The sequence below is a fragment of the Calonectris borealis genome, chromosome 20 (genome assembly GCF_964195595.1).
Source record: "Calonectris borealis chromosome 20, bCalBor7.hap1.2, whole genome shotgun sequence".
NCBI lineage: Eukaryota > Metazoa > Chordata > Aves > Procellariiformes > Procellariidae > Calonectris > Calonectris borealis.
In genome coordinates, this window is record NC_134331.1 from 1,493,009 (window position 1) to 1,516,743 (window position 23,735).

The 23,735-nt window shown below is 66.2% G+C and overlaps 3 protein-coding genes across 7 annotated transcripts in view; 1 reads left to right on the forward strand and 2 right to left on the reverse strand.

The window, feature by feature from the left end:
* The first annotated feature begins 455 nt into the window (after positions 1-455).
* Positions 456-5,022, forward strand: FSCN2 (fascin actin-bundling protein 2, retinal). Of its 2 annotated transcripts, none has more exons than XM_075170081.1 (5): positions 456-1,278; positions 3,961-4,117; positions 4,206-4,327; positions 4,405-4,572; positions 4,660-5,022. In XM_075170081.1, exons 1-5 carry the CDS (start codon positions 456-458, stop codon positions 4,863-4,865), a joined length of 1,476 nt encoding a protein of 491 aa, XP_075026182.1. In that variant the 3' UTR covers positions 4,866-5,022. The 2 variants fall into 2 exon arrangements, with proteins under 2 accessions (XP_075026182.1, XP_075026180.1); XM_075170079.1 differs by having other exon boundaries at positions 4,206-4,331; positions 4,364-4,572; positions 4,660-4,983.
* Positions 5,023-5,706: 684 nt separating this feature from the next.
* Positions 5,707-15,132, reverse strand: FAAP100 (FA core complex associated protein 100). Of its 2 annotated transcripts, XM_075169385.1 has the most exons (10): positions 15,072-15,132; positions 14,405-14,595; positions 13,320-13,438; positions 12,042-13,006; positions 10,698-10,848; positions 9,175-9,965; positions 8,625-8,761; positions 7,206-7,322; positions 6,604-6,690; positions 5,707-6,495 (listed from the first exon to the last, which is right to left on the reverse strand). In XM_075169385.1, the coding sequence occupies exons 2-10, from the start codon at positions 14,567-14,569 to the stop codon at positions 6,370-6,372; spliced, it is 2,658 nt and encodes an 885-aa protein (XP_075025486.1). In that variant the 5' UTR covers positions 14,570-14,595; positions 15,072-15,132; the 3' UTR covers positions 5,707-6,369. The 2 variants fall into 2 exon arrangements, 1 of the variants encoding a protein (XP_075025486.1); XR_012676667.1 differs by lacking the exon at positions 5,707-6,495 and having other exon boundaries at positions 8,614-8,761.
* Positions 15,133-16,721: 1,589 nt separating this feature from the next.
* The window catches only part of NPLOC4 (NPL4 homolog, ubiquitin recognition factor), a 30,991-nt gene continuing 23,977 nt past the window's right edge, over positions 16,722-23,735 (reverse strand). For 2 of the 3 annotated variants that reach the window (XM_075169386.1, XM_075169387.1), the window contains 5 exons: positions 23,099-23,170; positions 21,196-21,291; positions 20,016-20,132; positions 18,896-18,998; positions 16,722-18,505 (listed from right to left, as the gene is read on the reverse strand). In XM_075169386.1, the coding sequence (XP_075025487.1) occupies positions 18,348-18,505; positions 18,896-18,998; positions 20,016-20,132; positions 21,196-21,291; positions 23,099-23,170 (546 nt within the window). In that variant the 3' untranslated portion in view covers positions 16,722-18,347. The remainder of the gene's footprint in view (positions 18,506-18,895; positions 18,999-20,015; positions 20,133-21,195; positions 21,292-23,098; positions 23,171-23,735) is intronic. The other variant, XM_075169388.1, reaches the window with a different exon arrangement.

Below are 23,735 nucleotides of genomic sequence, written 5' to 3' on the forward strand. Positions count from 1 at the left end.
CCTTAGCCCGCCGGGAACGGATACGCCGGCCTGCGCCCGGATCGGGTTCCCACCCAAGTTTTCCACCCACAGCTCCGCGGCGGGACGGGCGAGAGCCGGGGCCGCGGCGACGGAGGGCGGCGGCGTGGCCGTGCCGGGGGCTGCCGCGGTGCCCCCTCACCTGGGGTCTCGGTGAAAGCCCCGCTGTAGGTTACGGCCGCCCTGGCACCCGCCGCAATCTGGCTGGACTTCGTAATCCTACCTGCGGCTAATTAAACGGGCTGCGCCCCCGGCCCACGCCCAGCACCCCCCGCCGTGCTGTGCCGAGCCGCCCCGTGGGCCCAGTGCGGCAGCGGCGCCGGGGCAGCACAGACGTCCCCGCGGGCGCAGCCGGCCGGCCCCGCCGCGACGCCCGGGCTCGGCAGGGCCGGGGAGCCCCCGCCGGCCCCCCGGGGGCCACCCCGCGCCAGCGGAAGATGCCAACAAATGGGATCCACCAGGTCCTGAAGATCCAGTTCGGGTTGATCAACTGCGAGAGCCGGTACCTGACGGCGGAGAGCTTCGGCTACAAGGTGAACGCCTCGGCGCCCAGCCTGAAGCGCAAGCAGATCTGGACGCTGGAGCAGGATGAAGCCGACAGCTCCGTCGTCTTCCTCAAGAGCCACCTGGGCCGGTACCTGGGTGCCGACAAGGACGGGAAGGTGCGGTGCGAGGCCGAGCAGCCGGGCCGGGACGAGCGCTTCAGCATCATCACCCAGTCGGACGGGCGCTGGGCGCTGCAGTCAGCCCCGCACCGGCGTTTCTTCGGGGGCCGGGAGGATCGGCTCTCCTGCTTCGCCCCCAGCGTGACGGAGGGCGAGCTCTGGACCGTGCACTTGGCCATGCACCCCCAGGCCAACCTGCTGAGCGTCAGCCGCCGCCGCTACGCCCACCTCAGCGCCCACGAGGACGAGATCGCCACCGACAGCAACCTGCCCTGGGGGGTGGACGCCCTCATCACCCTCTGCTTCCAGGACAAGAAGTACAGCCTGCGCACCGCCGACGAGCGTTACCTGCGCTGCGACGGCACGCTGGTGCCCGAGCCCGGCGCCCGCACCGGCTACACCCTCGAGTTCAAGGCGGGCAAGCTGGCTTTCAAGGACTGCGACGGCAAATACCTGGCGCCCACGGGGCCCACCGGCACCCTCAAGTCTGGCCGCAGCTCCAAGCCGGGCAAAGACGAACTCTTCGACCTGGAGGAGAGCCACCCCCAGGTGGTCTTCATGGCGGCCAACGGCAGATTCGTCTCCATCCGGCAGGGTAAGGGCTGCCCGCACCCCGCTGCCTGCTGCCTGCCTGCATCCTGCTGCCTGCTCCCTGCCTGCACCCCGCTGCCTGCTCCCTGCCCACCTTGGGAGCCCGGGCTGCCCCAAGGGGATCCCCAGGGATCGACTTAGCCGAAAGCACCCACAGCCATGAAGGGCTCCGTGGGAGCACCCCTGGGAGCCCCACCATGGGAGGAGACCCTACAATAACAACAAGGGGGAGGCTGCGGCCGGTGGGGCCGGGGTGGGAGCAGCAGTGGGGCTGTGCAGGGCTCCGTGGGGGTGTATGGGGGGGGGGGTGTGTGTGTGCAGGGCTCTGTGGGGGTGTATAGGGGTGTGTGTGTGCAGGGCTCCATGGGGGTGTATAGGGGGGTGTGTGTGTGTGCAGGGCTCCGTGGGGATGTATAGGGGGGTGTGTGTGTGTGTGCAGGGCTCCGTGGGGGTGTATGGGGGTGTGTGTGTGTGTGTGCAGGGCTCTGTGGGGGTGTATAGGGGTGTGTGTGTGTGTGCAGGGCTCCGTGGGGGTGTATAGGGGTGTGTGTGTGTGTGTGCAGGGCTCCGTGGGGGTGTATAGGGGTGTGTGTGTGTGCAGGGCTCCGTGGGGGTGTATAGGGGTGTGTGTGTGTGTGTGCAGGGCTCCGTGGGGGTGTATAGGGGTGTGTGTGTGTGCAGGGCTCCGTGGGGGTGTATAGGGGTGTGTGTGTGTGTGTGCAGGGCTCCGTGGGGGTGTATAGGGGTGTGTGTGTGTGTGTACAGGGCTCCGTGGGGGTGTATAGGGGTGTGTGTGTGTGCAGGGCTCCGTGGGGGTGTATAGGGGGGTGTGTGTGTGTGTGCAGGGCTCCGTGGGGGTGTATAGGGGTGTGTGTGTGTGCAGGGCTCCGTGGGGGTGTATAGGGGGGTGTGTGTGTGTGCAGGGCTCCGTGGGGGTGTATAGGGGGGTGTGTGTGTGTGCAGGGCTCCGTGGGGGTGTATAGGGGTGTGTGTGTGTGTGCAGGGCTCCGTGGGGGTGTATAGGGGGGTGTGTGTGTGTGCAGGGCTCCGTGGGGATGTATAGGGGGGTGTGTGTGTGTGCAGGGCTCCGTGGGGGTGTATAGGGGGGTGTGTGTGTGTGCAGGGCTCCGTGGGGGTGTATAGGGGTGTGTGTGTGTGCAGGGCCCCATGGGGGTGTATAGGGGTGTGTGTGTGTGCAGGGCTCCGTGGGGGTGTATGGGGGGGTGTGTGTGTGTGCAGGGCCCCATGGGGGTGTATAGGGGTGTGTGTGTGCAGGGCTCCGTGGGGGTGTATAGGGGTGTGTGCGTGTGTGCAGGGCTCCGTGGGGATGTATAGGGGGGTGTGTGTGTGCAGGGCTCCGTGGGGGTGTATGGGGGGGTGTGTGTGTGTGTGCAGGGCTCCGTGGGGGTGTATAGGGGGGTGTGTGTGTGTGCAGGGCTCCGTGGGGGTGTATAGGGGGGTGTGTGTGTGTGCAGGGCTCCGTGGGGGTGTATAGGGGTGTGTGTGTGTGTGCAGGGCTCCGTGGGGATGTATAGGGGGGTGTGTGTGTGTGCAGGGCTCCGTGGGGGTGTATAGGGGGGTGTGTGTGTGTGCAGGGCTCCATGGGGGTGTATAGGGGTGTGTGTGTGTGTGTGCAGGGCTCCGTGGGGGTGTTTAGGGGGGGGTGTGTGTGTGCAGGGCTCCGTGGGGGTGTATAGGGGGGTGTGTGTGTGTGCAGGGCTCCGTGGGGGTGTATAGGGGTGTGTGTGTGTGTGCAGGGCTCCGTGGGGGTGTATAGGGGTGTGTGTGTGTGCAGGGCCCCGTGGGGGTGTATAGGGGGGTGTGTGTGTGTGCAGGGCTCCGTGGGGGTGTATAGGGGTGTGTGTGTGTGCAGGGCTCCGTGGGGGTGTATAGGGGTGTGTGTGTGTGCAGGGCTCCGTGGGGGTGTATGGGGGTGTGCGTGCGCAGGGCTCCGTGCCCTGCCTGCAGGTGCATGCATTTGTGTGTGCAGCCCATATACGTTTGTGTGTGCACGCGTGTGCGCAGCTCTGTGCGGCCATACGTGTGTGCACGTGTGCAGGGCTCTTCCCAGCACGCTGTGTGCACGCATGTGTGGGTGTGCTCGGCTCTGCAGCGCTGCACGCGTGCGCATACGTGTAGGGCTCGGCTCTGTGATGCCACGTGCGTGCAGGGCCCCGCGCAGCCGTGGGGGTACGTGTGTGTGTTTGCACACACAGCTCTGCCTGCGCCCTGCCCTGGCACGGGGCTGAGCCTGGAGGGGCTGGGCAGAGCCGTGCCCGCGGCCGGAGCCCGCAGCGGGGAGCCGGGCACGGGCCGTTGGATGGGACCACCGCCTGCAGCGCCCGTGGGGGTCCCCAAGGGGCCCTGCTGGCCCGCGCACCCATGGCTGTGCCATGCCCCTGGCTGCCCTGCCATCCCTGCGGGCACCGGGAACGCGCCTGCCCCTGTGCCAAGCGGCTTAGGGCCGGGTGACGGTGGCGGGCAGGCTATAAATAGAGGGTTTGTGCACCCCGGCGCTCACCAGATGGACGCGGCAGCAATCAGATTAACCGGCCCAATTAGCATGCTTGTTCGCAAAAGGATTTACCGCTGCCGGGGAGGGGCCGGGGGAGGGCGAGCGCAGCCGCGGCTCAGGGGCGCACGTGGCTGGAGCGGGGCCGGCGCCGATGGCCGCTCCCACCCGCAGGCGTCAACGTCTCGGCGAACCAGGACGAGGAGCTGAACCATGAGACCTTCCAGCTCCAGATCGACCGCGACACCAACAAGTGCAGCCTGCACACCAACACCGGCAGCTACTGGACCCTCGTGGCCCACGGGGGCATCCAGGCCGTGGCCACCGAAGTGTGAGTGCGGCCGTGCCGCGGTGCGGGGCTCCGGGGGGGGTCTGGGGGGGCCAGGCTGCCCCAGCTCACACTCTCCCTCCGCCACCAGCGCTGCCAACACCATGTTCGACATCGAGTGGCGCGGGCGGCGGGTGGCCCTGCGCGCCAGCAACGGCCGGTACGTCTGCACCAAGAGGAACGGGCAGCTGGCGGCCGTCAGCGACACCGTGGGTGAGTGCCAGGGGTGGGTGGGGGGTCCTGGCCCCGGCCCCCCACCCCAGGGTGCTCAGGGTCAGGCTCCCGCGCAGGGGAGGACGAGGAATTCACCCTGAAGCTGATCAACCGCCCGATGCTGGTGCTGCGGGGCGAGCACGGCTTCGTCTGCTACCACCGCGGCTCCAACCTGCTCGACTCCAACCGCTCCGTCTACGACGTCTTCCACATCAGCTTCAACGATGGCGCCTACCAGATCCGAGGTGGGCAACGGCGGGGGGGCTACCAGGGCAGGGGGCTGCCAGGGGTCCAGCCGGACCCCGCTGATGGCCCCTGGGGACTCTCGGCAGGCCAGGGGGACAAGTTCTGGTACGTGGCAAGCAGCGGGTCGGTGTGCAGTGACGGGGACCTCTCCGAGGATTTCTTCTTCGAGTTCCGGGAGCGGGGACGTGTCGCCATCAAAGGGAAGAACGGCCGGTACCTACGCGGGGACCCGGCTGGCACCCTGCGAGCCGACAGCGAGTCTGTGCTGCGGGCCACGCTCTGGGAGTACTGACCCGCCCGGCACCGGCCCCCCGCCGCGGCGTCCCCCAGCCCGCCCTGGGGCACGAGCTTGTCCGCAGGCGAAGGATGGCGGTGGAGCCGGCGGTGGCACCATCCGCGGCAGCCGTGTCCCCGACCCACGGCATTAAAGTCAGTTTGGATCACCCGGGGGCGGCGCCTCCTCTTCCTTCACCTCCCGCTGTGCCCCAGGGCAGGGGCGCCCGCACCCTGAGGGCTGCTCGGGCGAAGCCGCAGGATCCCCCACCCCATCCCCCTCCCCAGCCTGGGGCCTGTAACCCCAGACAGAGGGTGCTGCCCCATGGGGGTCCCCACACCCCAGGAAAGGGCTGATCTTGCCTGGGCATCCCGGCTCTGCCACTGCTCTGGGGCGCAGGGACCCCCGGGCTGCTGCAGGCGGTGGTCACGGGGCCGGGGGGGCCGCTCAGGCAGCTGGGGGTGGGGGCTTGGCAAAGCAAACCCGCTGCGGGCAGGACGCCGAGGGGCTGCGAGGGAGCTGGAGTCCGGAGGGGCTGGGATGCCCATGGACCCTCTGCCAGGCTGGGGGAGCAGTGGGGGCTGCAGCTGGGCTGGGCTGTAGGGAAGGGCCCTGGGGGGGCTCCCTGTGCAGTGCCAGCAGGCACAAGAGGAGAGAGGGGCTGCCAGGGCTTCAGACCCCCAGGCGGGCAGGGTGACACGGGGCGAGGAAGACGTGGTGCTTCCAACACCGAACCCTTGGGCTGCAGCCGGCAGCATCACCCCGAATGCGGTGGGGCCATGGGGGCCGGCGGCGGCAGCCCCCCAGGAGCTGGCAGGGCCCTGCTGGGAGCTGGAAAGGAAAAGAGACGGGCACTCGCTGAGCGGCACGATCGTTTTCATGGCAGACGACAGATTTACAGACACTGGAGCGGTGCGGGGAAGGACTGGTCCAAAACACGCTGCACCACCACAGAAATACAAGATCATTTATAGAAACAACGGGGGAGTGGAAAACCCCCTCCCCTGCCCAGCAGAAAACGGGGCTCCCCCGGGTGGGCGCCCGCTGGGCACCCTGGCACAGCACCCTGTTTGTCCTGATCCTGAAAGGCAAGGCGGCACGGGGGCACAGCCCACAGCCGGCACGGCGCGGCGGCCGCCGGGAGAGCACTAAACTACCACGGCTAGAACAATCCACAAGACAGCATGGCTCCAGGGGCTGCCCACCGGCGGGGCCGGGCTGGGGGCGGCGGGGCCGGGCCGGGCCAGCCCAGAAGCCCCCACTCTACCGCCGGGCGGCTCTTGGGGAGACGCCGCTGGAGCCCCGCGACCCTCCGGTACTGCCGACAACACGACCACGAAACACGCACACACACCCCCCCCCACCCCGACCACCGCCGCGGCCTCCCTGCCCTCGCCGCCAGCCCTCCCGCCCGGGCCCGCTCCTCCTCTGGCGGGGGTCTCTCCCTGCCGCTGGCCCGGCGGGCACCCACCCCGGCCGGCGGGGCTCGGGACCCCCAGGGCGCGCTGGCCGCCCCCCCTGCTCACAGGAGAACAAGGCTGGGGTTGCGCAGCTGCCTGTAGATGTGCAGGAGCTTCTCTGCCGTCGCGGCTCCCTCCTCGCCGAGGGGCGGCTGGTCACGCAGCGTCTGCGCCTCCTTCAGCAGCATCTGCGCAAGGGAGATGGAGGTTAAGAGATGCGCGTCGGCTCGGGGCTGCGGCGGGGGGTCCCGACGGCGTGCACCCCCATGGGGAGGGGACCAGGGCTCGCGGCTCACCTCGTGGTTGGCCTGGATCTGGCGCAGGTACTGCATGCGGAGGTCGGGGGGCCCCGAGCCCTGCGCCGCCTGCTCCAGCACCAGCGCCTGCGGGGAGCGGAGAGCTCTGCTGGGGCGGGTGCCGGGAGAGCCGGCTGCGGCAGCCCCGACCACGGCTCCGCGCAGGAGGCAGGTCTCTACCCAGCAGCCGAGCTGCCCTGCTTTCCCCAGGCCTGGACCACGCTTGCCGGTGCCGAAGCACCGCCGGGAAGGCTGCCAGCCCCCACGTGCCGCAGGGGCCCGCTCCGTTTAGCTGCCAAACTGACTGGGGCCCGTTCCCGGGGCAGATGGCAGGCGTCTCCTGGGGCTCCATGGCCCAGACGCCGAGGCCGGGGCTCGCGAAGGGAGCGGGGTCTGCGATGGTCCCCCTCCCCAGCCCTCCAGAGACCAGGCCATGCTGGGTTGCCTGCCACACGGTGGTGCCAGAGAAACCCTCCCGGAGCGCCCAGCTGCGGCCCCAGGCTTTGCCCCCGGGGTTTTGGCTTGCTTAGGGTCCCCCCTAGCCCCCAGCACCACGTCTGCCGGGGCCAGCGGCACAGCCCCGCGGCAGCGGCCGAGCGTACCTGGATGCGCCGGATGACGGCGTGGTGCATCCTGCACATGTCGGCCAGGGACGGGCTCTCCATCAGGATCTCCACGGCCTGGATGGGGCCTGCCGGGCTGAGGTCGTTCATGGCCACCTGGGAGAGCGAGCACATCCTCACTGCAATCATCGCCGGGCAAGGGAGGGGGCGAGGGCGGCCCCAGGACCCCTCCCCATGAGCACCGGGCTCCCCAAGAGGCTCTCCTCCCCCGTCCCTACTCCCTGCACCCCCCAACCCATTTGCTCTCCAGCCCGGTACAGGCAAACGCAGCAGAGACGCTGCCAGCGCAGCTGGGCGCAGGAGACCCCTTGCCCAGCCCCTCTGAGGGGCATTTGCCCCCGGCCTGGCCCTGGTGGCCATCAGGCTCCAGGAAAGGCCTCACCGCTCCTCCAACCCCAGCCCGGAGCGGCGGCAGAGGCGAGTGCCGCAGCCAGGAGAGCGGCCACCGGTCTCGCCCGGCGCTGCTGAGGGCGAGCGGACGCCCGCTCCCTGACGAGATGCAGGCTGCCACCCCAGCGGATTTAATCCGGCAGGCTTAGCCCAAGGAGAATTAACGCTGTCACTAATCACATTGGTGATATTAGTGCTCTCAAGCGTGAATCAACCTGCGCCGGGTCGTTGCCAGCACGCAGGCGGCTGGGCCCCTCGGCACAGGGTCAGCTAGCCGTGGCGGGAGAGCCGGCCAGTAATTAGTATTTTTCTTTTGCGCTTAGAGGGGGATTTTCGCATTAAAGGACGAGCTGCAGCAGATCAGCTTCACACCCCAAATCCAGCCACGCTCTCCCCTCACTTTGCAGGGCCAGCGAAGCGCAGCTGGCCAAAGCGGCAGGGAAAGCCCATTCCTGCAGCCGAGCCCAACGCCAGGTCGGGGCACGGCGAGTGTCCGAGGTTATTGCATCTCAGTGGGGCTGGGCAAGAGATGGGCAGGAGCCGGAGCCACACCGCTCCGGTGGAAAGGCAGCGGCAAAGAGGGCCCGCAAGGATCCTGCGGATCAGCGAAGGGATGCTGGGAGGGGAGGGGGCATCTGCCTTTTGTCCTCACAAGGCCAGCCTGCGCGCAGGGACGCAGCAGCAGCCCACTGGCAGGGAAATGAGAACGCCTGGGGGACACACACCCACCCGGAGAGGGAGGGAAGCGGCCACAGCCTTTGGGAAGTGCCGGGTCGGGAGAAGGGGGACGCAGCCCATCCAGCCCCGCACACAAGCCCCACAGCGCAGGCAGCCAGCAGGCCCCACGCAGCACCCAGGCGTCCGGTCCCCCAGACGACAGCCTGGGGTCAGCACGGCAAGGCCATACATCACCCAGCTCCCTGGCACGAGCGAGGGGCTGCGGGACAGAGCCAGCTCCGTGGCATGGGGGCGCAGGGAGTTTCTCTGCAGGGCTAACCCATTCCTTGCCTCTCGGACGAGCAGCTGCACCTCGCCTCCGTCCGGTGCTGTGCCGCGCACCGATGCCACTTCCTTGCTGCTCAGCGCCTCGGCCCCGGCGTTCTCAGCCAGCAGCCAGCGCAGCGTGGCACAGCTCAGGGGGACATCTGGGGACGAAAGGAGAGAAAGCAGAGCTTGTTACGCCGATGAACGCCATCCCGGCGGCTCAGCAGCCCTACTCAGGCTAGAGCGATGCAGGATGGAGCGGCGCATGCCTGGTGCAGCCCCTGCAAGGCCAGGGCTGATGCTGGAGCCGTTCCCCTCCCCGCTGAGACAAGCTGAGCTCGGTCACGCAACTGCCATCGCGTCCACGTGCCAGCCCACAAGCAGACACGTGCTGGGGTGGTGACTGTGCCCCCTCCTCACCCATGAAGGGGCTGGTGACCGCCCCAGCCTGCACACACGGGCTGTGACAGTGTCATCCCCGCCCCTCCTGGGATGGCCCCAAGCCGGGATGCAAGTGCCTCTCCCCAAGGAGATACCCCAGGAGCTCCCGGGATGCTCCTCTCCAGGGACCCACCTGAGCCAGAGGTTTTCAGCGCGTTTTTCAGCAGCTCCGAGGACACCCTGATGGATGCTGCCGAGGGGGGCAGGTTTCCCTCTCCCGGGGCGGGCGGCAGCTCACTGGCTTTCACCCCCTCGGGTTCAGTCTGCTCCTGGGATACTTTGAGGAAGGTCTCCACAGGGTCTGGGGGGGCAGGGGGGGCAGCTGCCGGCGGGGAGGTGTCCGGCCCAGGGGGGCTGCTCTCAAAACGGAGGCACTGGAGCATGTCAATGGTGCGTTCGCTGAGGGGCAGGCAGATCCCCTCTCTGTCCGGGGAGAGGATGGGCGAGTCATCCGGCAGGAGGTCGTCCAGGGCCTCGGAGGAGTCGGAGCCGCTGCCCAAAATATCCCGTAAACTGTAGTAGAGGGCACAGGAGATGGTCAGAGGCAGGTCCAGCTTGGCGTTCGCAGTGGAGCCGAGCGGCAGCGTTAGCTCCCTCTTGCTCCCGGGAAGGAGCTGGTCGATGGGGAAGGTGAAGGTGGTGGCCGAATCCACAGACTCCTCCTCTAAGGCACAGGGGCTGGCCAGGAGCTGAACGCAGAGGGTCCAGCCCTCCTCCAGGCTGTACTCGCTGCAGTTCTCCAGCAGACAGGAGATGGTGACGGTATCTTGGAGCAGGAGGCAGCTCCAGTTGGCAGTGACAGTGCAAGCAATGGGCTTCTGGCCTTCTTGGCTGGACAGCAAAGCCGCGCTCACGTTCATCACCTGGTTCAGGCTGGCCAAGGCTCGGTTCTTCTGGTCCACCGCCTTCTTCAGGAAGGAAACTCTGCAAGGACAAAGCGTCGGTGCTGAAATAGCAGGCGGGACAGCAGCCGGGACGCCAGGTCAGCGACGGGAGTGTGGCAGAGGCCAGCGCCAAAGGCTGCTACACAAAGGGTGCCGCGCCGCCGCGGCAGACGAGCCGAGCAGCCCCTGGCACGAGCCGGGTGCCCTGAGTCACCCCAGGAACTCCCCGGCTCCCTCTCCAAGGCAGCCAGGATCCAGGCTGCCTGCAGGGCCGCTCTGCCCGTGAGCCCCCATCAGCTGAGCTGACCCCTCTGGCCAGCCAGACCCCGGGAATCCCCCTGCGAGGAGAGGGGGGACTCGTCCGCGTCCCCTCCCCACACGCAGGTGGCCCCGGAGGCCGGAGGCACGCGCCTGCCCTGCCTGTTGCTGCGGACTTGGCAAGCGCGGCAGGGCGTCTGGGAGCGCCTGGCACCCTGCCTCTCCCACCTTCTGCCGCCGAGGCTGTAAACACCAGCCCGCCCACAGCGCCGGAGCCGGCTGCGCCCAGGGGAGGGGGGCAGCAGGCAGAGCTGCCCTTAAACACTGTTTTTATCCTGTCGAGGTCGGAGGGGCTTCCCAGCCAGGCTACTGCACTCTGGAAAGGCAAACGCTGGAGCGGTTACTGCCAGAGGCCTCACGGCCGATGCACAAAACCCCGGCTTGGTGCCCGTAAACCCGGCAGCTCACAGAGTAAGAGCACGAGCACGCGGCGCCGAGCAGCCCTGCCTTTTACCTCTCCGAGGTGTTGCCTATCCCGGACAGCAGCTCCTTAATCCTCCGTCCGGCCTCGGCAGGCGTCAGCTCCACGTCCGCGTCCTCGGGGCTGCATAAGCCGCAGGTCATGAGGCGGCCTTTGGCAGACAAGGCCAGCAGCTCCGATTCACCTGCGGGCAGAGACAGGGACAGGTCAGGCGATGAGGGGCGGCGGGGGGGCCGGGAAGGCAGCCGGGGCTTCCCTGATGGCTGGGGGGGTGGATGCAGGGGGACGGGGGAGCACAGGACGGCACTGCCTGCCCCAAGACAGTGGGAGCCGGAGGTATCGCCTCCGTCTGCAGGGGGTACGACAGAGACAGGACACGGACCACGACAGCACGCCCACCTCGCACGCAGCTCCCCGAGAAGGGGCTGCCCCACGGAAGGGAAATGTCCCCCTCCTGCCTGTCCTGTCCCCGCAGCTCCTGCTCGCCAACAGCCCCGCCGCCCCAGCCATGCTTCCCGGAGCTGGCCGCCCCCAAGCCAAGGCCAGCAGCAGCTGGGGGAGGCGCCGGGGGGGCTGCAGCGCCCCGGGAGCCAGCGCTGCCATGCAGGGTCCCCGGCAGCGAGACGCATGCAGCTCTGTGGGCAGCGAGCGGGGCCGGGCGCGGGCAGGGCTGCCTGCCTTGCTCTTGCCTGGGTGCCCCAGGAGCCTCTCCTCACTCGCCTGCCTGCGCTGGCCCCGTTTGCTCCTCGTGCTGCCCCGCGCAAGGGGCTCAGCTACGGTGACGAGATGCTTTCCCCCTGTCTAGGCCCTCTGTCCCTTCCTGAGGGCGAGGGCCGCACCTTACTCTGCGCCCAGGCTGTGGCCAGGCACCGCACGCTGCCCTCACCGGAGCAGGGAGGTTAGCACCCGAGCTGTGGGGCTGGCGAGCGCAGCGCGTGCAGGCTCCGAGCGGCCACGCAGGAGCCCCCGGTCCAGATAGCGGCACGCCTGAACCCCCTTTCCGGAGCGAGCCTCGTCCCAGCTTGTTCGGGGCTCCCCGCAAGCTGCCCTCCGTGTGGGGAGCCCGAGGGGATGGGCAGGGCTGCTGCGAGCAACCCGCGGGAACCTGCGCGGACCGGCCGCTTCCTGCGACGCCGAGCAGAGAGGAACCGCGAGCGGGTGGGGAAGAGCCGGAGCTGCGAGCACGCCTCGCGTTCAGCCCAAGTCGGCATGCTCGACAGAAACGACTTACAAAAACGAGGGGAGTCAACAAGAACGGATGGAGGACGGAGCCCAATCTGGACCGTAAGGAGGGGTGGAGACGTACGGGCCGGAATAGGCAGCTATCCTGCCCCGCTCCACCCCAAGACCCTGCGCACGCCCCGCTGCCGGCAGTACCTTCTGACGCCCGAGAAGACAAGGAAAGAGCCACAACGCTACAGATACTTAAACTGGCCGGAGACAGGACGGGAGGCAGGACGCCGGTGCAGCTCTCCGCGTCCTCGGGGTCGGAGGAATCGCCGACCCAGTCCAGGTCGACAGCGGAGATGTCTGAGTGCGTGCTGTAATACATGCGGCTGCCGCTGCTGCAGGCGGCGCAGAGAATGGGCCCGCGCAAGTAGTACTCCCTGAGCTCCGGCACTGTCGCCTCCTCCCTCTGATCCGCCTTGACGGCCACCATCTTCCCGTAGTGGCCCACGGCCACCACGCAGTCACAGCCAGCGTCTCCGAAGAGCTGCTCATCCTCGGCATCCTCCGCCGCCCTCCGCTCCGTTCTCAAAGCCCCGATGAAGACGATGGGCTCTTCCAGATGATGGAGGATCTTCACAGGGGGGTCTTGGTTTGAGACGTCGTGGCAGCCATCGACAGCCGGTGAAGAGCTGAGGGCCTTCAGCGGCACGGAGCAGAGCTGTCCGTCCGGGAAGCCGCAGAGGATCATAGGAGACTCCAGCATGGCAGCGTCGATCCCGAAGAGCAGGCTGAAGAGGGGCTCTTCCAGCACGAAGCCCCCCGAGCACCACAGCCCCTCCCCGGACCCCACGGTGCCTGGGGAGGACGCGCAGCACAGGACGGGCAGGAAGCGGGAGGGCGGGCCGTCCCCCTCGTCCGCGGGCTGGGGGCCGGGGCAGAAGCCCACCTCGCTGACCTGCCGGTACGGGGGACTCTCCTGCTCGGGGCGCGGAAGCTCGTGCAGTTTCATCCACCATTTGCCGTGAGCCTGGGACAAGGTGATGACGAAGTTGTTGAGCAGAGTGAACATGCACAGGCTGGAGTCTGGGAAGATGCAGGCGTCTGACTCCACGGGGAAGACGCCGGAAGGGCAATTGCCTTCTTGGCCGTCGCCATCCGTCTGCTCCATTAACCTTCAAGCAAACAGGGAAGAGCTCTCAGCCAAGCCGTGGGGCCAAGCCAGCACTTCTCTTGGCTGCCTCTTACCCTGGCCCTCGGAAACAAGCTCCCCGCAGCACAGCTTTTAGCATCTGCTGCAAGAGCGGCGATCCGGAGGGAGCCAGAGCTGCAAACTGTGTAACGCTTCCCGTGCCTGGGGGAGGATGGGCAGGGAGAGGGCAGCGGCGGAAGCCCAACGCGTCCCCCCAGCCGCGAGAAGCAGCCCCGGGACTGCAGGGCTAACGGCACAGGGCTGGCCCGCGTCCCCGGGGGTGACAGCCGGCTCACCTGCTCTGCTGGTCCAGGGAGACGCAGTAAATGCCGCTGTGGGCACAGAGGATGTAGAGCTGCCGGGGCTGGGGCAGCAGCTCCACGTGCCACACCTGGTCGGGGCACCGGTACACGGCCTGGGTGGAAAAACAGAAAGAAATGTCACCTGCCTACGGCAGCCAGAGCGGCGGCGGGGACGGGGCTGCTCGCCGCAGGCGCGAGCACCGAGGGAGCCGCAGTGCCCACGCTGCCAGGCCGGGCGGAGCCCTGCTCACCCGCACCCGCACCGGGGAAAGAAAGAAACCACTCGCTGGCAACGCTCCCTGCCAGGGAGCCTCAACGCAACTGCGAATTAAAGGGGTTATTTCCTGCAAACGCAGATTACAAGCAGTTTCCAGGAATAAATCTACTCCTGGGGAGCACCGCAGCTCACGGACCCAGCCGGGCTCTCCTGGGCGAGGGGCAACCGCCCTTGGTGAAGAGCGGCAGGGGGTCGGGAGAGGGGCTGCAGGTAACGAGGCAGCCCATCACTCCCGCTCCCCGAGGGGAAGGGAAATAGCCATCAGAAAGCCGGTACATGATCTACTTTCCTGAGGAGCGCAGTGTAGGAGGCAAATCCTGATATTACAGCGATGGCTTTCTTAGAAATGATAATAAGAGCAAATTAAGAAAAGAAGCCGTGTATAACTCAACACGACGACTGCTGTTAGTCACAGCAAAGACAATAGCGAAACCCTTTGTAGGTGAGAAATGAAAGAGATGTCACTTCGCTCAGGGAGGAAAAAAAAGCCTTTCTAGTTTAATTAAACGTTTGTCTCGCAAGTTTAGGAGAGGGGCCAGACGGCAGCACCCCCTGCCCCTCAGAGCCGGGTGGGGGGTCTGGTGCCATTCGTGAAGTTCGTTTGTGGATGGGGGACCCCAGCGGAGGGACCCCAAGAAGGACTCTGGCCCCAGACCGGGTCACCAGCGAAGGCGGACACGACTGGTGTCCCTGCCACCTTCACCCTGTCCCGGGACACCGGCCCCGCGGGACACCGGCCCCAGCGCACCCTCCCGGCACGGGGGACGCGGAATGAAGCCCCCCACCCTGCCAGGCCGCTCACCTTCAGCACTTTTCCCTCCTGGTCGTAGACGTAGACGAACTCGCTGCCGTTGGAGAGGTAGATCTCGTTCTCGTGGCACAGCACCCGGGGCTTCCCCGCCACCAGCCCCCCCACCGGGCAGCAGAAGCCGGCCAGGTAGTCCACCCTGTGGCCCACGTGCGCCATGGTGCCGGGAGGGGCGCGGTGCCAGCCTGGGGGCGCGGAGACGGGGGTCAGCGCTGGGGAGGCCACCCACACGCCAGTGGGCACGGGGATGGGGCCCCTCTGCCAGCACCCTGGGGTGCAGGCTGAGCCTGGACCCCCCGGGACCACTGACAGCTCCAGGCGTGCGGCGACCCAGGCCCACAGCCCCCCCACAGCCCTGGCTGAGCCCCACAGCCCCCCATCCCACACCGCAGGCCTAGACCCTGAGCCCCCTCCCGCCCCAGGCCCATCCCCACAGCCCCACCCCGCCTCCAAGCATCAACCCCGGTCCCCCAACCCCCTCGTTCCCCATCCCAGGCCCCCCGGCCTCAGCCCCACAGCCGCCCCACAGGACCAGCCCCCACAGCCTGACCCCCCCCCAAACCCTCCCCTCAGCCCCCCCCCCATCCCTCCCCTCGCCCCCACCAGCTCCGCCCGTCCCCTCCCTCCCCCCCCCATCGCCTCCCGGTGGGGCTGCGGGTACCGGGCGGGGGGCGCGGGCGGCTCCGCTTTACGGCTGCGCGGCGGCCGCCGCAATGGGCGGGGAGTTTGCGACAGGCCGTAAAGCCGCCATGGGCGGGCCTGGGCCGAGGGCGGGCGGTACCCCGCAGGGTCGGTACCGGGATGGGGGGGGATGGTGGATGAAGCCCCCAGCCCGGGGCGCTGGGACCCTCCGTGGCGGAGGCGCAGAGAAGAGCGAGGCGATGCTGGCGGCAGCGACTTTATTAATGGCGAGCGGGGGGCCGGGTTGCCCCCCCCCCCCCCCCCCCCCCAGGGGGGCAGAGGCCTGCCCCCCAGCACGGGCCTGACGGACATCCCCCCTCCCCCGCCCCGTGGGTGCGGGCACGACCCAGCCGCTGGACGGACCCCCCCTCCCCAGCTTGGCTGTGCCCCCCCCGGGTGCTGGGGTGGCTACTGCGGGGCGTGGGGGGGCCTGCGGGCGGGCTGGGGCAGCCCCCGCCGGCGTGGGGGGGCTCCGGGGCCGCGGGCCCGGCTCAGCTGGTCCACGAAGGCCTCCACCTCGGCGAAGCGTGCCGACAGCCGCCCCAGCTGCTCCTTCAGGGCGCTGAAGTCCCGGTACAGATCATCCAGGGCCCCCGATAGCGACCGGATCCTGCGCGGGGGAGAGGGGTGAGGGCGCGGGACCCCCGCCAACCCTCCCCACCCGTCCCGGGGGGGCATCGCCGGTCCCCGCGGCCCCTCACCTCCCGTAGTCGGGCAGCACGGTCTGGTGGTCGAACAGCAACAGGTTCCTCATCTGGGAGGTGATGGCGAACTTCCAGTTGTCCAGGACCAGCGTCAGGTTGGCGCAGCCCTTCACCGGTGCCCTCCCAGCTGCGGGGACCGGAGGGGACAGGCTGGCCGGGGCAGGACCCCAGGTGGCCCCAGGAGCCTGGCCACGGGCCGGACCCCCGCCCCAGCACCCCTCCGGCCCCACAGCCGGGGGCAGCTGCCCACCGTCGGGCAGGGAAGCTCTGGCCCTGCCCGTACCCGAGCACTGGCAGCCCCTGCTCAGCGGGGAGGGGGTCCCGAGTCCCGGGGGTTACCGTCTGCTCCGTCGTCCCACGCCGCTGGCCGCCGCTTCACCTTGGCGGCGCAGCCCAGAGCCACGAGGAGCAGGAGGGGGAGAAGTCGCAACATGGAGCTGCTGCGGGAGAACACGGTGAGAAGGGTCCCGGCCCCGGCCAGCTCCCAGCCGCGGGCAGGAGGGAGCCGGCGCACCTGGGACAGGGACCCCGAGGCTGGCTGCCTCGTGGGGTGCCGCGTCCCCCAGGGCCAGGCTGGGCACGTGGGACCCGGCACCATCGGAGCCCTTTCTGCCTCCTACCTGCACTGAGGTCCTGGCCGGCGTAGATGAGGCAGCCGCTTGCCGGGCTCGGCTCCCCCGGCTCTGGCTCCGCGTGGCTCCTGCCTTCCCTTTTCACCGCGCTGGTCTGGCGCGGGGCCCGGCCGCACGCGGCTCCGGCGCTGATTGCAAACAGACCGTCCAGCCGCAGCACAGCCGCGGGCAGGGGACGGGGCGCCAAGTGCCCAGCGATGGGGTGCAGCGTCCCCCCGGGAGAGCCGAGTCTCCCGGCCCCGGCACGGCGCAGCCCCTACATGGGTAACAGAGCGCAGGAGGCACGGCGCTGGCTCTCGTTTCAGGTACTTTTATTCAACTTATTCGCAGACCCTGCGTCCGGGTCAGTCCAGTCCCAGCACCGCACACCGCTGCAACCCCAAACACCAACGAACGGAGGGGAAAAGCAAACCGCAGCCCACGAGCCCCGCGGTGGGGCTGGGCGGCTGCTCCGCTAACGCCGGCGGAACGAAGCCTTCGGCAGAGCCCAGGCAGGCGCTCGCCAGCAGCGGCGAGGGAGGCCGTCAGGCACAGGGATGCCGGGGTCCCTGCCACGCTGCCCGCCCGGAGACGGCAGGGGCAATGCCGTCCTGGCGCAGGACGGGGCCTTGCGCCTCCCTCCTATGAGGAGGGCACGGGGCAGTGCCGGAACCGGTGCCCCGGGGATTTAACTAAGGCCCCAACCCGCAGCGCCAGGGCAGGGGGTCAGAGGCCCTGCGAGAGGACCGAGCCCCCAGGGCACCGCAAGCATCTGCCTGCCCCCTCCCCAGCCCCCAGCTGGGCTCTAAAGGGGAGAGAGAGCAGCAGGAGCGTGGCCTGACCCCCCGCTCCGGCCCTGCGCCGGGGAGGACGCGCTCAGAAGGGGTGTGGGCACAGGGGAAGGTGCCAGCTGCGGGGGCCGGCTCCCTCGCCAAGCCAGGGCACGCGGGCGGTGAGGTGGGTGCCCGAATTATGCAGCTCCCCCCACACGGCCTCCCTCCAAAGGAGGGGACGAGCTGCTGCCCGAGGTGCCCCACACCTTCCCTGGGAGGCCGACCCGCTCCCTGCGGGGCGACACGGCACACGGGGGGGGGACACAGCGCTCCTGCAGCCCCCGCGGTGGAGAGGCAGGATGCGGGGTGCGCCCCGCGGGCACCAAACGCACGCCACCCTCAGCGCGCACAGCTGGGTGCCGAAGCATCTCTGCCGCACGAGAGGGAGTGAGCACGGCTCGGCACCGTGCGTGCCATGCCGCAGGAGCGGTGCCAAGCCCAGAGCTGGCGCATGCCCGCCCCTTGTCCAGTGCCAAGGGGGGCCCGTCCTGCTCCGGGAGCGCTGCCAGCACGCGGGGCCCAGCCTGGCAGAGCTGCCGTCTGGCCCAGCGCTGTTAACAGTCGTCTGCTCGCCCGGCCTGCGCCGTTTAGCACAAAAGCTGTCGGTACCCGGGCACCCAAGGCTGGCAGCAGCGACCCACGCAGGCAGGGAAAGGGGAGCAAAGCTGCGGCCAGGGAGATGCCAAAGCCTCCCCGGCAGCTCCGCTACGCCGGGAGGCTGCTTTGGGCAGACAAGCGGGCAGGGAGGGAGGTGCCCTGGCTGGCCACAGCCCCCCCCGAGCCCCAGGAGCAGGCTAGGACAGCAGGTGGAGGCGGCGGGGGGACAGCCCGGCCCCGCTGGGCGAAGGCTGAGGTTAAGCATTGGTTTTCCAGGCTGGGGGCCGGGGTCAAGATAAAGCCAGGGCGCCCGGCGCCTGCTGCGACTATGGGGCTGCCCCTGAAAGGGAGCGAGGAGTAACTGGGGAGGGCTGGAGCCGCCCCCGGCCCGGCTCTGCATCCTGGGGTGCCTGATGGCGGGAAGCGGAAGGGAGGATGGGGAAGGGACAAGCACCACTCCTGCTGCTCGAGGGTTTGCTCTGTATTGGAGTCTGCCGCTGCGCCGGCGTGGCTAGGTCCGGGGCAGGCTGCACATCTCGCAGTGGTCCGTGCCCGGCTGGTTCATGAAGGTGCAGTGCTGGCAGGCCCACATGGCTGCCGACACGGCGTGCGTCGAGCCGCCCATGGCACCGTACTCCTGTAGTCCTGAGATCTGGACACCGACTGTGCCTGCGAGAGAAAAGAGCCCAGTCAAAGCAGGGGGGAAGCGCTGAGACCAGGCAGGTCCCCTGCCTAAACCCAGAGCAAGTTTCCTGTCCCAACCCAGGCAGGAGGGTCCCTGCCGAGGTGCTGCCCTCAGCCCCCAGGCCGGCACCCTGGGGAGGCTCCCAGGTGGAGGCAGACCTCAGCACCCCACAGCCGAGCACTGTGGATCCCACACTGCAGCCCCAAAGCCCAGCCCCACTCCCCGCTCAGGGCCAAGGAACAGCTTTCCTCCCGCCCGAGCCTCCAGCAGCCGCCGCGGCGGCCTGAGAGCAGCACTGCGCAGCCACCGGCCAGCCCGGCGCAGCCCTGGCCCGAGGGGCAAGGGACCCCTCCCAGAGGGACCCCGTCTCTTACTGCAGAGCTGCTCGATGGTGGCCCACTGCTCCGATTTCTTCCAGGTCTGTGCGAGCTCCTCATTCTTGGTCCTCACAGCTTCCAGCAACAAGCTGATGCTGTCCTGGAAGCCATAAGGGGGAAATCAGCGCTGGACGCTCCTCCGGCACCCAGGCTGGAGCTGTGACCAGGGAAGGGCCTCCCTGCCCTCCTCCACCAGCCACAGCAAGACAGAGCTGCGAGTCCGAGCTGCTGCCCCTTTGGCTTGCGCCAGTGACGTTCACCGGCAGGGAGCAAATGCAGTTTATTCCTTCTGCTCCCCACAGCATTCAGACACACTCCTAAAACCCAAATGCTTCCTTCTCCTCTGCACCTAACCAGGCTGCAGCCGACCGCCGCGCTGCCCCGTGCGGGAGAGCGTGCCGGCGCTGCCAGCTGAGCCCGACTCCCGGGGGTGCAAACCCGCCGTGCCGGAGCACGCTGGCGCCCGGCCCCGGCCACGCACGCAGCCCCGGCCCGATCTCCAGCTGCCCAGGGTCAGCCCGGCTGCCCTGCACATGCGCGGTCCTCGGCACCCTCGAAGCCTCTGGCAAACACATGGCCCTTTTCGCTGGCGTGCTGCTTACAGCGGGAAGGTCCGGCGGTGCAGATGTGAGCCAGGGGCCTGGGCAGCCGCCAAGCTCCCGGTGCCCGGCCAAGAGAGGCAGAGCTGCACAGCCAGGAAGTCGTTGGCCTCACCGAGATTTAGGGGCTCTGATCTCGTTATCGTTACAACAGGAATTTCTGATTCTGAGATATTTTTAAAAACGTTTCCAGCTCTTGGAGCCACAGCCAAGTTGGCTCTGTCCGGCGTGTGACCGTGCTAACAACCACCACCCCCTCACTGCTCCGAGCACGCGCGGAGAGCCCTTGGTCTAGTCGGGGGCTTTGGTTTCGCTTTTTAATCCCTCTGCCGACAGCTCAGCAGAAGAGGCGCTGGGCCAGCGGCACGGCCTGCCCTGTGCGCGCACCCAGGCAGGGGACGTGCCCGGGGGCGGCAGGCTGGGTCGGTGTCCTCCACACACAGAAGTGACACCCTGCGAGGAGCTCGGGGCCCCGGGGACGGTGATGCTGACACGACCCTTTTCTCCCCGTTACGTACCCGCAGAGGCATGACCTCGTTTGTGACCAGGAAGAGGAGCAGATGGAAATCGGAAATCATGTCTAGGAAAACTGAGGAAGTATTTTGGGACAGGTACGTGGCCAAGCTGTGGAAGTCCTGCAGAGAGAGGAAATTAATAGAGAGAAGTCACTTCCCCCCCCAGGCAATAACTTTATTTTCCTGTTTGGATCCACTAACAGACACTGTAACATTGCTGTCTCTTTGGGGCATTGGCTGCAATGTGCAGAGACCCTCCCGAAATCAACTCCCAGGCTGGCTGACCAAATTGCAGCTAACAACTTCCAGAGAAAAGGATCTTTGGGCCCACACTAGCTCTCCTTTCCGAACACCTGAACACCTCCAGCGCATACAGAGCGGATCTCAGGAGATGCCGAGCAGAGGCCAGCCAGCTCAGCGCAAAGCCCAGTTCCTAAGGAAAAGAGGCAGATGAGGACAAAGCAGCCTCCTCTTCTCCAACTCCCTCTTTTTCTCTACTCTTGAACCCTGGGCATCCTCAGAAACGAGGAAAAGCTGTCGTTGAACAGCTGGCCTCTCCCACTCTGCTGACAGAGCCACGACGGGCAGTGACCCTTCTCTTGTGACGACTTTTGGAGGAAGTCTTTGACATCTTTGGCACGGCCTCCTTAGAGAAACGAGCTGTGGCTGCTTTAAAGCAACTCGAGCTTTCCGTGTGCTGGCAAAACCCAGCGAAAGCCTTGAGCTGTCCTGCAGCTGCCTCTGCTCAACGCTATGGGCCCCTTGCAGTAACTGGCCTCTGCGTTTTAAAAATCCATCCAGGAAGAGAAGTCAGCGTTCTCAGAGCTGGAGCAACAGACCCTTGTCCCACTCCTGTTGGCAGGGAGAAGCGGGTCCCGTGCTGTCACCGTGGGGCTGGAGCCCCCCGACCTCTTTGGTGCTGTCTGGGAGGTGGCAGCCCTGGCACAGAGCGAGGAGCCCAGGTCCCCACCACCGAGCAGGCGGGGAGCGAGGCGTCCAGCCGGCTGATCGGCATGCAGACGCTGCTCCGCGCAGGAAGGTGTTTGGCAAGCGCTGGACTGAACCGCGAAGGGGTGATTTAAGGGCACAAACTGCAGCCGTCTCTCTGTAGATATTAGTAAGTGCAAGGGAGACAGATGACCTATCTGTATTAAACACAGCTTTGTTGTGAATCGCTCCTTACCTGAGTTTCTCCCAGCACATCGCGGTTCTCGATGGGGAATGGATTTTGAGAAATAGAAAAAGTGTAGACTGGATCCTTGGGGAAAGTTGTAGTAATCTAAAAATCCAAGAAAGGACGATCAGAGCGCCGACAGCAGGAGAGGCAAGTGGGATATGGGAAGCAAGAGCAGCCACAGCTACAAATTAGAGCTCAGCCAGGAAGACAGCAAGGCAATTACAGCAGGGATCTTCTGACGGCTTTTAACATTTAAAGCGATATTCCAATCAGCACACCCCTGAGCTCCTGGCAATCGTTTCTAACAAAACTGAGCTCCGTCCTGACAAGGGCACCACGATGCCGTGGAGAGCATCCCTCTCTGCAAAGGTCACCGGGACGCAGCAGCTCCCAGCACAGCTCTGCCCCGTGCCAGGCAGCTGCTGCTGGGGGTGTCACCCTGGGGGTGTCACCTTAACACCCGGGGGTGACAGGGGAGAGCGCGGACCCTGCGTCTGGCCACGGGGTAGCCAGGGGACCGTGCTGCTCCATTCGGGGCTGGAACGGGTACCAAGAAAACATCTTTGCACTTCGTTGAACAGAGTTACCCCATCATGCTCTGGGTGCGCTCACCCTGCCTCCTCCCTGCACCCTGTGCCGAAGGGACAGGGAACGGGGTAACACAACATTGCGCCCGCGTTACTGAGCTCCAAGCCAGTGTTTGGGCCAGCTTCTGAGATTTAAACCAGTCCTGATTCTGGGGCTTCAAAGCTTTGGTGTCAGTTACTGACCGTTGGGCCCTGTCGGCGAGGCCCTTTGTAAGCAGAGATGCAGAAATACCTGCCATGACAGCATTAACTGGAATAACGCCTTTTTTTTTTTTTTTTTTCCCAGAAAAAGAGACAAAACAAGATGCTTCAGAAATGCAGCTTTCCAGACTGCTCCTAAATGTATGTTCCATCAATCTGTTTTCATCTTAATTACACCCCAGGTAGCCCGGAAACAGATGCCTTTACTACTTGAGTAATAAATACGCTCCAGCGCTGCTGACTGGCAAGGGGCGTCCGAGGGCCCCGCACAATGGGCCCGTTGTTCCACACACGACATTTCTCTGTGTGAGTCACACCTCCCAGCGCCAGCCCGAGCGCTGCTCTGATGAGCGACACACACGGCAGATAGTGAACGGGGAAGAAGGACGAGGCAGGGGAAGCCTCCAGGCTGCCAGCTTCCCTGTGCCCGCGGGACACTGCCTGTGCCAGGGGCAGCTGGACCAGTTGCTCCGGTGGATTTAATCGTTATTGGCACCACCTCTAACTCCAGCAGTATCATCTGTCATCCGAATTATTTACTTTCCTGCCTTCCACACCGTAACAGTTTCCTTTCAAGCCAAAGGGCAGAGCCGTGCCCCAGTGCCTGGCAGCGCTTGCTCACGGGCAGGCAGCAGCCCTGCTCCAGCCAAGCTGTGCTGTAGCGTGAATTCCCTCCCCCAAGAAAAGGCATTTCTGTACAACCAACCTGGTCTGCTGAGTCACTAAAAGGAGCTGGATTCTTAATTGCTGCTAAGAGACAGACAACTGGAGCTCTCTAATTAGCTCCCCGTGAGGTAGCGCCCGGCACATGCATCCGTGGGGCTGGCCGCTTCCCCTGCTGCGTGGCTACGTGCCAGTTCGGAGCCGTGATAAGACACCAGGCAGTGCCTTCCCAGGAAGCAAGTGTGTTCCCTGGCACCACACCGATCCTAAGGAGCACTGCAGTTACCCCCGAGCACACCAACCTCTGCACTAGAAATGCCTGGCAGCAGAGGGAAAAGAAGAAAGAAAAAAAATCTGTCCTGTGAATCACCTCCAATGCCATTTTAGAGGTGGGTTAAGAACTTCACTCCACCCTGACCATGTCCTGCTGCAAGCAAACAAGTGCAACAGATACTTACGTCTATGATTAGGTACTCAACCGGGAGCGGGCGAGCCAGCTGTGTGATCTCGTTGCCAAACTTGTCTATGTCCTGAAAGAAGAGGAGTCTTATTAGTCCTCAGCATGGAAGTGGCGTGAAGCCTAAGGGATCCTGCCCTGGAGATGCCCGTGCAGGATCCTCAGCTCTGGCAGATCGCTAAGGGTGTAGAAAAGAACCTGCTCATATGTGGCTGGCTGCTGCAGAGCTGCCCAATTGCCTGCAGCTCCTCGGGGCTAGAGAGCTCTGTAACTCCGTAAGCCAGCCCTCTGTTTCCTCGTGAGCCAAGGGAGTGCGTGGTCACAAACCACCTTGGTCTTGTTTGCCTCAGTCACCACCACCGGAGAGGTGCCTGGCACCCTCTAAGAAGCGTAAACGCCATTCACGGAGCAGTACTGACTTAAAAGGGAGGGACAGCGCCACATCTGCGTTCTCAGCCAAGGCAAACCTGACTTTCTGCAAAACCGGCCACGAGTCTCTCATCCGACTCTCGCTTGGGAATTGGAAATCCAGGCACTTTCTCATACACAGACCTGAAGAGCCAGCATATCACAATGCATAAACTTGTTTTGCTTTGCCAGACGAATTGAACATAAAGTTTAATTATGGAGAAAAACGG